This window comes from Micropterus salmoides, unplaced genomic scaffold (assembly GCF_014851395.1).
Source record: "Micropterus salmoides isolate LMB-PRFRI ecotype aquatic unplaced genomic scaffold, ASM1485139v1 Ms_hic_scaffold_4, whole genome shotgun sequence".
NCBI classification, from domain to species: domain Eukaryota; kingdom Metazoa; phylum Chordata; class Actinopteri; order Centrarchiformes; family Centrarchidae; genus Micropterus; species Micropterus salmoides.
Genome location: NW_024043372.1, coordinates 2,253,217 through 2,269,677, shown reverse-complemented (window position 1 = coordinate 2,269,677; position 16,461 = coordinate 2,253,217). Strand labels below are relative to the sequence as shown.

Genomic DNA, 16,461 nt, shown 5'->3' with positions numbered 1-16,461 from the left:
GATGAGAGGATGAAGAAGGACTATCCTTCTAGGACACAAGAAGAGCAAAAAGTCAATGAGAGTGAAGTGCGGGCAGGTAGTCAGGTAAACTCAGGTAAGTCAGGTAAACACCACAAGGCGCTCAAAGCACTTTATTGCCCTGACCTCTGTGGACAGACCCACTCCTGGACCCCCTTCAGTTCGCCTACAGAGCAAACAGGTCTGTAGATGATGCAGTAAACATGGCCCTTCACTTCATCCTCCAGCACCTGGACTCCAAGAACCTACGCCAGGATCCTGTTTGTGGACTTCAGCTCTGCTTTCAACACCATCCCACCCTCCCCCATCATCCTGAGTGACTCCCCAGTCGCCACTGTGGACTCCTTCCGCTTCCTGGGCAGAGGATGTACTTCCTGCGGCAGCTGAAGAAGTTCAGCCTGCCAAAGACAATGATGGTGCACTTCTACACCGCCATCATTGAGTCTATCCTCACCTCCTCCATCACCATCTGGTACGCTGCTGCCACCGCCAGGGACAAGGGCAGGCTGCAGCGCATCATTCGCTCTGCAGAGAAGGTGATTGGCTGCAGTCTTCCATCTCTTCAGGACCTGTACGCCTCCAGGACTCTGAGGCGAGCAGGAAAGATTGCAGCTGACTCCTCCCACCCTCTCGCCACAAGAACAGTTTCTTTCCAAGACAACAAGGCCCGGGTCCCCACTGTCTGACTCTCGTGCCCCCACTCCAAACACACATTGCTGTTAATATCCTGTATAGAGGAATGGGACATAAAAAGCAAGGACCCCGCCATTGTCACAGACAACGCGTCAAACATGACCATCGCAGCGCAGCTAGCTGGTATGCTACATATTAAATGTTTTGTGCATACATTGAATTTGGCTTCACAGCTTCACTGCAGCTAACACCAGTCACCCGTTTGCTGGGAAGAGTGAGAAGAATCACCAACCAGCCAGGTACTGCATGAAAAACAAAAACTGCTAGATATGCCTCACCACAAACTGCTCACTGATGTAGTTACCAGATGGAATCGTGCACATGACATGCTGCAGCGCTTCCTAGAACAGCAGCCAGCCATCCATGCTGCCCTCCTCTCAACTGAGGTGAGGAAGAAAGAGAAGGACATCTGCACCCTCAGTGAGGCAGACACAACAGCTGCTGAAGAAGATGTCACTGCTATGAAGCCCATGAAGGTAGCTACACTAGTCATGTCAGAAGAGACCACTCCAACACTTTCAGTTGTAGCATCACTCCTTGCCCAGCTGATCCATGATCTACAAGACAGCCCAACTGATTCCAACTTGACAAAGCAAATCAAATCTGCCATGTGCCAGGATCTCAACAAGAGGTACTTGAACAAGGAGACGCTTTATGAGGCAACAGCTATGGATCCGAGGTTTAAGGCCCTGCCCTTCCTTTCAGAAGACCAACGGCAGGACATCTATGCTACAATCCTTGCAGAAGCTACACGGAGCAAAGCATTACAGGTAAGATAAACAATGCCATATACTAAAACATATTGTTGTCAATATGGATCAACGTTTAAAAATAGTCATGCAAATTTTCAGTATTAAAATCACAAAATCGCAAAATCACCATCTATCTGAAAAGGGCCCAGTCCAAATCTGGAGCCCCTAGTGCCTGTGAACTGTTTAACAGCACATACTCATACAGATGGACCCCAGACAGCATGGGGGCGTACCAAAAGGCACTGGAAAATCAAAACATACACGATTTAACTCATTTATTTCTAACTGAAACATTTCCCCGGAATAATTCTGGTGTAAATTCTGCTGTGGACAAAATCAATTCAATATTTCTATTTTATTTGGCTTCATTGTCTAATTTGAAAGCCTCCAAACCAAAACCTCAACAAATAACAATAACAAATGGTTTGACACTGAATGCAAAAACCTAAGGAAAACTTTGAGGAAATTATCAAATGAAAAGCATAGGGACCCAGATAACCACAACATACGCTGTCAATATGAGGCCACTCTAAAACAATACAAGTACACCCTAAAAACTAAGAAAGAACAACACAGCAAGAACCAGCTCTGTGAAACTGAGGAATCCTTAGAGTCCAACCAGTTCTGGGAGAAATGGAACAACCTAAACAAAACCCAGCAGGATGAACTGGCAATCCAAGATGGAAATACTTGGATTAATCACTTTAGTGAATTATAAAGTTATATTACAAAAAATTATGATCAGTACAAGTTATTCACGAAATGGAAAACTCTGGAGGCGGTGATAAAAAAAACAAACAACCTAAACCCTCTAGATTACCCTGTAACAGAACAAGAATTAACAGAAGTCATCCAGTCCCTGAAAGGAAAAAAGGCTTGTGGTATTGATGGAATCTTCAACGAAATTATCAAATACTCAGACCATAAAATCAGATTGGCTATACTAAGACTATTCAATACTATTCTAGCAACTGGAACTTTTCCAGACATCTGGAACAAAGGTTTAATAACCCCAATACATAAATCCGGAGATAAATATGACCCAAATAACTACAGAGGAATATGGGTATCCAGTAACCTGGGAAAAATATTCTGCAACATCATTAATAAACGACTTGTCAACTTTCTTGACGACCGCAAGATTCTGCATGAATGCCAAATTGTTTTTTGCCATATTGCCGCACAACGGACCATATATTTACCCCCCAGACTCTAATTGATCAAGAATTAAACATTAAGAAAAGAAAGGTATAAGCCTGTTTTGTTGACTTCCAAAAAGCCTTTGATTCCATCTGGCAAGAGGGCCTTTTCTATAGGCTACTTGAAAGTGGCATTGGATAAAAAACATATGACTTGATTAAGAACATGTATAAAAAAAGTGAATGTGCCATAAAGATTGGAAACAAACAGCGTTCTTCTCCCAGGGCCGGGGAGTGAGGCAGGGATGCAATCTCAGTCCAGTTCTCTCCAACCTATATATCAATGAATTAGCAAACCAATTAGAGAGTTCCACGGCACCTGGCCTCCTCCTGAACGAGATCAGAGGTCTGCTATATGCAGATGACTTAGTGTTGCTCTCACCTACTAAAGAAGGTTTGCAGCAGCACCATAATGTCCTGCAGAGATTCTGTCAGACCTGGGCCCTGACAGTAAACACAGCAAAGACTAAGAGAATGATCTTTCAGAAACAGTAATGAAATCAGGTTACACACAATTTTTATTTAGACACCACTAAATTACAACACACAAAAAAACTACATTTACTGGGAGAAATGCCCAAATGTGAAATAATTGCTGCAAAATACGTCTCTTCATGCCATGAAGTGAGGACAACCAGTGGAAACTCAGACTGATAAATAATTGTACAAATTATTAGTATTTTTTAATCAATTAATTATTTTGTTTAAATTTTTTGTCTATTAATACACACACACACACACATTATGGTTTCATTTATTTATTTGAATTTTTTAAACACATTTTTTTTCTCCTCTCTTTCTCCCACCCCTATTGGCTACTGGGGTTCTTGCCTGCCTGTTGTTGTCGGTGTGGCACAGTCGTGGCGTCCCACTCTCACTAACAACTACATTCTTTAACAGGCTTATGCACACACACACACACACACACACAGACAAATTTAGGTTGTCCCTGGTAGAATTATTCCTGATGCTTTTCTTTCAGTTACTTATTAAAATTAATTGATTGAGATTTGAATTGAGATTTCAAGATACAAAGAGGAAGCTCCCCTGCCTCTTGGTGTTGTCAATCCGCTGGACTGGTGGAAAGGGAATCAGAGCAAGTATCCTTTCTTGTCACACATGGCAAAGAAATACCTGTGTATCCCGGGGACTAGTGTGTCCTCAGAGAGAGTGTTCGCCACTGCAGGGGATATTATTACAGCTCAGAGGAGTGCACTTACCCCAGAACATGTTGATCAGATTCTGTTCCTAAACAAAAATCTAAAGTCAAAATAGGCCTGCCATGGAATCAATGCTTTTAACAAGGGTTCATATAAACGCTTAATGGACACATGCAAAAATCATTTGGGTTGTATTTATGTTTACATCACACTGACTATTTTAGTTTTATTAACGTTGATTATAATATTTCACTTCATTGTTTACATGGACAGTACCTGAGCATCTGCACTTTATTTTAAATTGTTTTAACATTTAAGCTCAGCCCCACACAAACCTCAGTGAGTTAACTTAACTGTGCACTTTAAATTCATTTGAAATATCTAATGCACTTTATTTTAATGTTTTCAATATCAGTGTGTCCATTGTTAAAAGTGTTAAGTCTATTTTGTTATGGTAGCTAAAAAATAAATTGGAAAGGAAACTTGTATTATATTGTTTTGACTCAATTTTTCTGCTAATTTATCAGTGTGATCCGATGCAAGACTACTCAGATGGCACACCGTAACTTGTATTTTATTTTTAACTTTTTAGTTAACTGTGTGGAATATCGCAATATTTATCGTATCATGATGCGTATCATATTGTGAAGTCCTTGCCAAAACACACCCCTACTCCTTATACATCATTATAAAACAAGACCGTGAAGTTTAGTTACAACTGTGGACTAATGCAAGATAGGAAGCAGTGGATTCACATCAACATCAACTATCAATATGTTGATTAGCAGGCGGACTGGGAAATATGGACGCACATCTCAGTAAATAATAAGCATCATATTATATTCAGCCAAGTCATTTTATAAATACTTTTTTATATTTGAAAATGTATTCAAGGAAACCTGGAGGGACCAGTTTGAATGTGCCTGATGCAGAAGCATTAATATATAGAAAATATCTATAATTTACAGGAGCTATGCTGAAGTTGTCTGTAGAGTAGATGCTGGATCATCAGCCTCGACCAGTACCAGCACAGACCCAGTCCAGACATCTTTAGCAGGTCCCACAGACCCAGGTGAAATACAGGCAGCCTCAGCCAGTACAAGCTCAGCCAGAGATGTATGGCCAGCAGCTCAGACGCTAATGGAACAGTTACTGCGCCACCGAATGACCCAGCAGATTGGCCCAGACTCTTATCAGACTTCATGAGGTCCGAGTTAGTGCACAGAGGTCTATTCAAACCAGCACTGGATTTTTCCAGAGGAGGTTTCTATTCAGGCTTCTTACAGAGGGAGGATTGTAGTGAGAGCTTTGTGGTGTCAGGTGTAACTGTGCGGCAGGTTTGTTTTTGTGAGTCGCAGCCAGTCCGAGAGGTAACGTAGCTGGAAGAGTTTAGCAATATAAACATCTGAAAAGGGCAGCCAACTTTGCTTTTTTGGGACCGTGAGCTGCATTTGTCCTCTTGTGACTCGGTTGTCCTTATTGTGATTCACTATAACATATAATGCTGTATTCAAACCTGTCTTGAGTGAATTTAAAAATATAGATTGCTTTTTGTTAGATCAATAGTACTTTTTACTTTTGATTACTGATGTATTTTTAAAACCAGGTACTTTTGTAGTAGGTTTATACTGTATGACTTTTACTTGAGTACCATTTTTCGGGCGGTATCTGTACTTTCCTTCCACCACTGCTCATGTCTCAGGAGCCAAATAGGACCTGAAACTGCAGCTCAGCAGTCTGACAGCGCGGTGCTGCCCCCTAAAGGACAGATCTGAGTGCTCAGTGTTGTCCTCAGATTACATACTCAACACATTTCTACATGTTTTTATATGATCAAGCTGTGAGTCAGTGCGAGAAATGAGAAGCTCCGCCCCTACACAACTCACCCGAGACAACCAGGAAACAGTTTGTTCCTGTTCAGTTCTCAGAGAAAAGAGATGCAGCGACAGACAGACGGTAAGATTTACCTTCATTACAAAGCTGTGACGTCAGAGGGAGGACAGTTACAGGAGGAAGTACTGAAGTACTGCAACCTGCTGCTGCCTGAAAGACTCAGACTCACAGTGAAAGTAACTGAGGCAGCTTTCTACAGCAGGGAGAGAAACACAGCTGACTTCCTGTTGTAACCTGCTGTCTGCTGGGTTTTCAGCTTCAGAGACAAAATGGCTTCCAGATCAGAGGAGGATCTCTGCTGTCCGGTCTGTCAGGAGGTCTTCAGAGATCCTGTTCTTCTGTCATGTAGCCACAGCTTCTGTAAAGTCTGTCTGAAGAGCCGGTGGAGAGAAAAACAAGCACCTGAGTGTCCAGTTTGTAAGAGAAGATCTTCAAAGGATCCCCCGCCTAACCTGGTGTTAAAGAAGCTGTGTGAGGCCTTCTTACAGGAGAGAGATCAGAGAGCTTCAGAGGCTCTCTGCAGTCTGAACTCTGAGAAACTCAAACTCTTCTGTCTGGACCATCAGCAGCCAGTGTGTGTCGTCTGCAGAGATTCAGAAAAACACAGCAACCACAGATTCAGACCCGTCGATGAAGCTGCACGACAACACAAGAAGGAACTTCAGGAAACTCTGGAGCCCTTAAAGGAGAAGTTAAAGGTTTGTGAACAAGTTAAAGTGAAGTTTGATCAAACAGCAGAACACATGAAGGTCCAGGCCCGACACACAGAGAGGCAGATTAAGGAGCAGTTTAAGAAGCTTCACCAGTTTCTAGAGGAGGAAGAGGAGGCCAGGATGGCTGCACTGAGGGAGGAAGAGGAGCAGAAGAGTCAGATGATGAAGGAGAAGATGGAGGCTCTGAGCAGAGAGATAGCAGCTCTTTCAGACACAGTCAGAGCCACAGAGGAGGAGCTGAGAGCTGAAGACGTCTCATTCCTGCTCAACTACAAGGCTGCAGTGGAAAGAGTCCAGCAGCGCCCCCTGCTGGATGATCCACAGCTGCCCTCAGGAGCTCTGATAGACCAGGCCAAACACCTGGGCAACCTGACCTTCAACATCTGGAACAAGATGAAGGACATGGTCTCCTACACTCCTCTCATTCTGGACCCAAACACTGCTGGTCCAAGACTCATCCTGTCTGAAGATCTGACCAGTGTGAGACGAGGAGAGAGACAGCAGCTTCCTGACAATCCAGAGAGGTTTAATCACTGGTCTGTTCTGGGCTCTGAGGGCTTTAACTCAGGGACTCACAGCTGGGATGTCGAGGTTGGAGACAGTACAGGCTGGTTACTGGGTGTGTTAGCAGAGTCTGTCCAGAGGAAGGGGGACATAAGGCCTGGATTATGGACAATATGGTTCTTTGAAGGTAAATACTCAGCATGGTCACCATCAGGTTCATCCACTGTTCTCAGTGTTCAGAAGAAGCCCCAGAGGATCAGAGTGAATCTGGACTGGAACAGAGGAAAGCTGTCGTTCTCTGATCCTGATACTAACACACACATACACACCTTCACACACACTTTCACTGAGAGGATGTTTCCATACATTTTGACTGTAGATGAAGTAAAGTTGTCAGCTGTCTGTGTGACAGTGGATCAGAGCAGTTAGAGATAAAGAGGATGATTATATTCATGATGAAGTCTCTGAATTAAACCTGTTAAGCTGCACCTGTCCTCCTGGTGTCTCATTATTACAAACATATCAGTCCAAAGTTTGGACACACCTCCCCATTCACTGTTTCTCTTTATTATTATTATTTTCTACATTGTAGATTAATACTGAATACCTCATGAAGCGGAGTGTGAGAATGCAAAGTGTGCAAAGCTGTCATTAAAGCAAAAAGTGGCCATTTTTTTAAAATGTAAAACATATTCTGGTTTGTTTAACTTTTTATTTTATTTTTTTTACTACATATTTCCATGTGTGTTCTTTTATAGTTTTTTATGTTATCTGCATTGATATACAATGTTTACAAAAATAGAAAAAACAGAAACGCCATGAAGTTGAATGAGAACATGCAGTATATAAGTTCTGTTCATGTAGAAAGCTGCAGTTCCAAGTTGGAGTTATTATCAAATTTTCAAGAACTGTGGACTGAATAAGACACGTGCATTTGGATTCTGCTTATTGATCCTAACTTTTTTCATATTCCAGATGAGCTGCAGTTAACATTGTGAAGTGTGTTACATGATTTCTCACATATATCGACGTTTCATTTAGAAATAAAGCAGCTTTGATGGAAACCAGTCAAAATAAGAGTACACTCTTACACAAAGACCTCTTCTTGTTTCTCACGGAACATGGTGTTCGTTGTGCAACCATGAAATCCTTCCCCCCCCTCAGCTGCTGTTCCCTGTTCTGACAGCAGGTGGGAGTGTTGATCTTCACTGAGGCAGAAACCGCTCTGCTTCTGCTGCTGCTTCTTCTTCTGAATGATTTATCAGCCCCACTGTTTGTGAGGGTGCCCCTCCCTCTCTCCTCTCTGTGTGTTTTCATGTGTGTGTTTGTGTCGACAGGGAGAGCGGTCCAATCAACAAATGTCTGTCATCTGATGATCCTCGTCAGGAAGATTTTACGCCTGTGTGTATGTGTGCTTTACTTTTGCACTCCCTCCTCTGCTGAGCACCCTAAAAATGACATATTGACAGCTCATTTCATTCTGTCTTGAAGAGGACACACTCTCTCTCTCTCTCTCTCTCTCTCTCTCTCTCCAGCTGGATTAAGAGTGTGTGAGAGACAGTTGGTGATACATTTTTTAGTTCTGAATTCTGATTATATTCGCCAAGGCCGCTGATGTAATGAGGTAGATAGAAGCGAGCGCGCACACACACTCACACACACACACACACACACACACCTCTTTCTCTGTAGCTGGAGGATGATTGGTCGGCTGAGCTCTGATTTGCTGCTGCAGAGTTTGCCACGCCAAGGTCACGTCTGCAGCCGAGAAAGAGAGAGAGGGTGTTTGTGTGTACAATGGTGAACCCTGTACATTTTTCATGGGGTCCCAGAGGTTTTGGCAGTGGTGGAAAGTAAAAGTACATCAGTACAGAAGTATTATCAGCTAAATTACTTACGGTAAAAAATAAAAACTGTTTATGAATATTGCACATTGTGGACCAAACTTTTAATGTGACCTCTCTGACCGACCACGACGAGCTCACACTGAAGGTAAAACACTGAACCTCCCCGTCAGGTTTGGTTCAGTGACAATAAAGTTTATTTAAACAAGACGACCGCGTTCTCAGCGTGGACACAAAAATAGAAAGTCTGTCAGACTGATGTGTCACAATGATAAGTTGTTGAAGACTGATGCCTGGTGCACACTCGAGATAAACAACAGAATTTTCATGGTTTGTAATATTTCAATTTTAAGAACGCACTCACCAGACGCTTCAGTCCAGACGCAGGACCACACACCTGGTGTTTATACTAGCCAGTTTCAGAGTGGCCGTTCTGTGGAATCGGGATCTCACAGAAACTCGTGTGATCAAACTGTGGATGAACTCGAGGCCGAAAAGAGGGAAAACAACACGCTGGGGACGCTTCCCGCTCAGCTCGCTCTCATTGGCTGTTGACGGTTTCTGATCAGAGTCTCCCTAATTTTAAATCATAAATCTTGACATTTATGATTCAAAATTGTGGAACCTCTGATCCAGTCGGCGACCTTCGGATTACGTCTGTAAACCGCTCACACTACAGGATCATTTGGGCCCATAATCTGTTCCGACCGGCCTCGGATCATGAATGTCTCTGCGATTGTTGGGAGGGCAAATCAGACCTAAAATCTATTCTCCAGTGCGCAGCCAGCATGAATTAGTTCCTTCGTCCATCTTTCACATTATCGTTCAGTTTTTATTTGGTGAGTTCTAACGAAGAAGACGATCCAGAGACTTCAGTGTTGGTCAGTCAGAGTGTAATAAGTGTGCGTTACTGTAGTCAGCTCAAGCAGACGGAGCGCTCAAGCAGACGGAGCGGACGGGTCAACAAGGAGTTGGAGTTCTGTTTCCTCTAGATTTTGTGAGGTTTAGGTGAAAAGAAGTCCTTCATCAGGACCAGGGTACACCAGAACCAAGACCTACATGTTCTTACAGGTTCGGTATATGAAGCTACAGGTGACAGGTGGCCCTCCGGTCAGCTGTCTCCTCTTTTATACCTTGTCTCAGTTTTATCTCAGGGCTTTCTCCCAACTGATTTGTCTCAGTTATTTACATAAATCATTTTATGTTTTTATGGAATTGTATTAATTTATTCCTTGTTTTACTGTAAAGCACTTCTCTTACTTTGCTTTTGAAACATGCTAAATAAATACAGATAATTATTCTTCTTATTATTATCTTGTCATCAGTGTGCAATAATTAGCGAGCTGAGCGTGTTTGCAGAGAGTCACTTTAATCACTTGACAATTAGAGGAACAGCCTGGACAGATCTGTCAGCAGCGCAGGATCAGCTGTGAGACACTTTTCACCGTTTACAACATCACCTTTTATTTCTGGGGGCCTCTCCTTCACCTGTGTCATCTCTCTTTTATTTTAACTGGTGGATTCAGTTTAAACACGACAGCATCAACTCGTTTCCCCTCAGTGCTTCCAACAAACCAGGAGAACAGATGTTTGCGTTATGTCCCCTCAAACTGGCCCCTGGGGTTTCATTCGTCTTACTCTAACAAACACACGCTGTAATTAAGACTGTGTGTTACTAACCCTGCCAGAGTCACAGTTGGAAGATGTATTAGGAGATCAGTCGTATTCATACAGTGTGTTTTTCCATGAGCAGAGTTTAGGAAAATAAATTCAAGCCCAGATGCTGATTTAAACCTGCAGTGGAGCTAAAGGTCTCCTGTTATAAACCTCGGACACGCGTCGCTGTCCTTTTTATATGATTAACCTTTAATTACTTGGTAATCAGTGGAACACTGTGATTAACTAGAGTCTGGAGAGACTCGTCATTGGGACAGAATCAGAGGTCAGAGATCAGCTTTACTTCACGTTTTGTTCTTGGAGGAGAAAATAGTGAAACTCAAGATTCCAACAGAAGGCAAAGTGAAGGTCTCTAATGTTGGAACAAACAGATTTTGGCTCGTGTTCAGAGAGGTCGCCATCCAGGAGAACCACATCACTCTTCAGAAATATACACCGTCAGTGAAATCATACATCAGCAAGTTTGTTAACGACGTGGTGACTAAAGACATTAAAAACAGAAAGCCTGGATGAACGGAGAGCCAAACCAGCTGCTCCATCTGCCCGGCCTCGGGGAAAGATCGTGGTCTTCACTTATTACTGCAAAAGTTAAGAACAGTTGTATATTTGTGTGGTATCGGAAAATGATTTGAGTTCCAGGGCTGAGACAGAATATTAGCAGTAATGCTACATTACAGAAAAATACAAAACCGTAACAATGAGCCTTTAAAATCTACACTTTAAAAGCAGCGAGGAGACTGAACATGTTCTGAAATCACACAAGTCTCTCTGTTCCAGAAACAGGATTAAATAACTTCCAACTTCACAAGAACAAATACTCACAGACTTCATAACGCTGCTGGGTCCTGGTCTACAAAAACCTCCTCCCTCTGGTGGTTGTACTCCGAGCTCCCAGTCGGGGCAACCAAAGTGCTTTTATTGTCTGAACCGCACTCAGGTCTCAGGATGTGAACCAGGTCTCTGGCTCCACAAACCCGTCTGACCTTCACACTTAACACCATCCAGGCAAAGCTAACCTTTGTGTAGTTTAGTAAGTAGTCGTTTCTGTGCAAAGCGACACACACAAAGCTGCTGGGCCTCCAACAGAGGCTCAATCTGGAACATACGACAGACCTCAGGGGTAAAAACAGTATATGAGCTCTTATTCATCCAGCTCGCAGTTCAAATCAATCAGGTTGATTGACAAACTGCTTGTCGATACAGCGCCCCGCTGTGGGAGTCGCAGGTCTGTTAAATGAGATGGAAAATAAACTCTCCGGGCGTTTGGAGAGAGGCGTCACAATCACAGTCACGGGATCTGAAGTCGATCACACTTCAGGAATCCCATTAAAAGGAACCTTCGGGTCTCGATCTGTGTGTGCGTTTCTAACTGTGCACGGCAGAGGTCATAACCAGCATCCAAAGACATGAACTAGTGAATATTGTACTGAAGGAAGAAATCTAGGGCTGTGTGATCCTGATATATTAAATTTAATATCCCAATAACGATATAGAATTATTTTTTGTAAATTCAGTGAAATGTGGCATTTCCAGCTGTAACTCAGGATATTTCTCTGCATTATAAAGGTGGAGGTAAGTGAGAACTTAGAGGAGAGAAATCACCATGACAAATACCGATAAAACAATAGAACGTCAAACGATGGGTAACGTCATATCGCACAGCCCTAAAGAAATCAAATTTTTTATGTTTAGTAAAAGTCTGTTTAAGTTTGGTTTATAAAATGCTCAGCAGAAAATGTGTTTTCTGTTTTCCCCCAAAGCAACACACACTCAAACACACACACACACACATATAAATTTTCCAAACATTATTACAGAATATGAAACTCACAAGTGTTTAAAATCTAAAGTTCATTTTAAACCCCCAGACACCTTTTAAAGAATGTAAAAAAAAAATAAAAAAACTCTGCTATGATGCATCTTTTGTTTAACATAGCCCTCCTACTAAATTATTACTCCCTCATTGAGAAATTGTGAATGCCCCGCCCACCTCACTGCTCGCCAGGTTGACAGGTGAAATAGCGGTGGCATCACGGCTACTGTAAGTTAGCATCCTTTATTTGTTTGCGTTGTAACTGGCAGCGGCTGACAGAGAGTTAGCGGTGGTGAAACATACGCCAATACCTGCTGCGACGTTACAGGGCGTTCACGTTGTTATTACGTAGCTTTACATGCATCGTTTTTGCATGTGCCCTCTCCTTGATTCTTATACATTTGGCTTCCAGTATCTCTGTTCCTCTGAAAGCTTCAGCACAACGCTCCTCTACCCGGCGCTGTAACCGCCTCTCTTCCTCTCTCTGTCCTTTAAAAGCAGATTTACTGTCAAATTCATCCCTGAAATCTGTGTGAAAAACAGACGTCTCTGTCATTATGTTACGTCCTCCTGAAGGTAAAAATCAATCTGCAGCCTTGCACCTCCTGACACTGAAGAAGCGGCGTTATCGTTGTACCGCCGCCACACAACAAACTCTACATGTTCCTCTTTAACCGACTGCAACAGAGAATATCAGCGTAACATCAAAGTCACATCACTGAAGATAATGAACTGAATCATCTTCAAAAAGCAGTGAGGTATCAGTCAGACTACGACGCGTGGCACTTTCAAATCTTCCATAATTACCCACATCCCTTAAATAAGAGGAGATAGAGGGAAAACACATCACTGATTCGGTTTGATCTGAAAACACTGCAGAGGAAGCTGATTGCAGTGGAGATTGAGTGGATCTCCTGGGAACGCTCAATCACTGCGCTTATTTTCTTATTGACATGAATAACGTGTGTGTGTGTGTGAGACACATTGTAAGTACTTTTATTTGTGCATATCCAATAACTGCATTGAAATCAGTTTTGCAAATGATTGTTACTTAGCCATGTGATACCAGGGGCCTGATGTTTGAGAGGGGCCACTTAAATTAACCCTGCAAGAGGAGAACTGGGGGGAGAAAGACTTCAAGAGAATCTTCATGTTTTTAAAGTTTACTTCAGTATCACAGTAATCCAGCGGGGGTTGCCTGAACATCTATGGGTCCGCTGCTAACAGGAGCCGCTAACGGCTAATTCAACTACTGTTAATGGAGACAGTTTGACTAAATGTGAACAAATACAGGGTAAAATATCAGAGCTAACTAGCAGAATCAAACATTATACTTCCTGTTTACATCCTCCAAATTATGGGAATCACTTCTAAAAGTAAGCGCATAATTATCTCCAATTAAGAGTAAGACAAATAACGGGATTGATTGGATTAAAATCCAAACTGTATCTTTATATCTCAGGCTACATCCACACTACCACGTTTTTGTTTTAAAGCGGAGTTTTAAAACGATCTCCGTCCACTGAAGCTTTTTACCTGCGTATCAGAATTAAACCGCACATCACATGACCATTTACGTCCACTTGGCGGGGGCGTCTACTCCGCACCACTAGAGGGGAACGAAGAACAGCGACGGTGAAGAACCACAGCAGAGGTTTCTTTGCATGGACCGACAACAAAGCGGAAATGTTGAACTGAAGGGAACATGGGAATACAAAGAGAAATGCACAGTACAAGTGTACAAAATATTTTAATAAAAACAGCAAAACTAAAACAGTAGCATCGTGTTTCTGCTTTGCAGAAGCCAATCGCGAGCGTCTGTCATCATTTTTAAAAAGTCCTCCATTGTTCGTCTACCCCGGAGTTTTAAAACCAAAAACAGGGTCAGCAGCGTTTTCAGACTTCTGTTTTAGTCTGAACAGGAGGCGGAAACGTGGCAGAAGGTCTGCGTTTTAAAATAAAAACGTATCAGTGTGGACGGAGCCTTTAAATGAGGAAAAAGCAGGAGGAGGCCGTTTGTCTCCGTCACACTTCTGCCTCCAGTAAACTGTTTGACTCTCTGCTTTCACTTTCTGCTGACCTGCACCGACGCTGACCAACGGGTGACCCATAATGCATCACTTTACTCTCAGACACATAAAGGCTGCAGCTTTCTCAAAGCCTTTACTTCCTCTGTAGAGCGCACACACACACACACACACACACAGTGCGAATGCTCCTTCATCAGTCTGAGAGGTTAATCACAGCCTGTAGGTGGCTGCTACAGTCATACAGAACAAACACACACTCACGTATATACTGTACGTCCAGGCACACACACACAGTTGCATGTACACACAGACAAACACGATGCAATTACAATGCTGCCACCTCCGAGGCTGAGGTGTGTGATTCATGGCTGCAGAGGTGCTGAGAGAGTTTTAGCAGCAGCACTGCAAAATACTGCTCACAGAAACAGACGACAAACTCACAGGACAAAAAAAACTGGGAATGTCTTTAGTTCTGCAGGCGTTTGGTCCGAAAGCAATGCACATGTTGACCTGATGATGGCGCTAGATGCAAAGTCAGAGGATCACCAAAGTTCTTGCAGTTCATCCTGAGGGGAACATGAAGGTCTGAAACACATTTCATCACAATCCGTCCGACAGCTGCTGAGATGTTTCAGTAAAAATAACAACGTGAAGCTCGCGCACTAAATTATACATCGGCAGAACTAAACGCAGTCGGATCATCAAACAGGTAACAGGCAGGACGGATCGATCCTCCTCGCTGCACGCCCCTCCACAGCCTCAAGTCCATGTCTTTGAGAAATGGAGGCAAAATGGATATTCAGCCTGTGTCTCCTCATGGGCTCAACGAGGGGTCAGATCTGTGTGCTTCCATCTGAACCTCTGATGTAATAATCTGTGTGTGTTTGTAGATTTTATATTGTGTTTTTACATGACTTTGATTCGTTTTTACGCATCATTTATATTAGCTCCATTTATTTATTTCCATGTTATGGGTCTATTTTTCTTTTTGCCTTTTATTGTGAAGCACTTTGGGACATCCGGGTCTTTATAAATCCATTTCACTTATTGCTTTATTTGATCTTGAAATAAAATTATCAGATTTATAAGTGGACGTCCTCTAAATTATTACATGTTTCAGTGAGTCTAATCTTGTGTGTGCTGGTATGTTGGAAAATCACAATACTCTTAAATCAATAGAATCCCATTCTTGTTGTGTATTTACAGTTTTATGTTATCAAGTATTTCTCACATCACTTCTGCCTTGTCGAGAAACTGCTGTATCCAATTTCCTGTTTCCCTCCGTTCCTCTGAGAACAGGTTGTGTTTACAGCTCGCTCTGCTGCCTCCAAGTGGTAAAAAAAACAAACAAATTTAAAGCTGCTTTAACGTGTGTGAAGGTTCATTTGAAGGTCAAACTGCAGACCTCACCGTTACAAACGACTCTCTTTAATCTCTGAGTTAACGTCACTAAACTACTCAGAGCTGATCTTCGTCTCCAGGACACTCATCCTCGTCCTCGGCTGTACACCTGTGGGCTTCCTTCAGGATTAACTTCAGGTCACATCTCTTAAACATGACAACGGGGAATTCAGATCGCCCGGCCACTTTGAGAAGTAAAAAAAAAAAACTGATGAAAAGCTGAAATAGGGCCATTATGTTCACAGAACATGAAAAGTCCTGTTCAGCATCAACTCAGCGATCTGTGGGCATGAACGCATCCAGCTGACAGGAACGTATGATTCATCTTTAATGTGACCTTAGCTTTGATGTGAGCATAAAAAGATAATTGTACCTTCCTGTTTCATTCAGTTAAGTAACACGTTCCTACTTTTACCTCCGCCAACCCCGACACCTGGAAATCTCTTTGTTCCTGCCTGAATAAAATCCCTTCATGTCCATTTTTTTTTTTTAATACTGTCAGATTCAGACTAGTTTTCACTCTGTAGACTCAAATTAATAATACATTTTATAAGTTATTATTATAGATTCCAACAAAAAGGGGGAAATCACAAGCTACCCATCAGATAAAGTATATAAAAAAGGTAATTCAGATGAATTTACAGCTCGTGGATACAGCTGCAACATCCAGGTCGAACACCAACACTACAGATGATGAGGAGAAGAACAGTAAAAGCACACATTGTGATTCCATACGTGTCTGGAGTATGAGGAGGATTTCAAAC

The 16,461-nt window shown here is 42.5% G+C and overlaps 1 protein-coding gene across 1 annotated transcript; it reads left to right on the top strand.

Annotated features, from left to right (window-relative positions):
* Nucleotides 1-5,726: 5,726 nt before the first annotated feature.
* On the top strand, nt 5,727-7,999 carry LOC119885456 (nuclear factor 7, brain-like). The gene is made up of 2 exons (XM_038695499.1): nt 5,727-5,778; nt 5,972-7,999. Exon 2 carries the CDS (start codon nt 5,985-5,987, stop codon nt 7,359-7,361), a length of 1,377 nt encoding a protein of 458 aa, XP_038551427.1. The 5' UTR covers nt 5,727-5,778; nt 5,972-5,984; the 3' UTR covers nt 7,362-7,999.
* Nucleotides 8,000-16,461: the final 8,462 nt, after the last annotated feature.

Bases quoted from the DNA above. Each gene is read 5' to 3' on its own strand.
- LOC119885456 (XM_038695499.1), top strand. From the start codon at position 5,985: ATGGCTTCCAGATCAGAGGAGGATCTCTGCTGTCCGGTCTGTCAGGAG.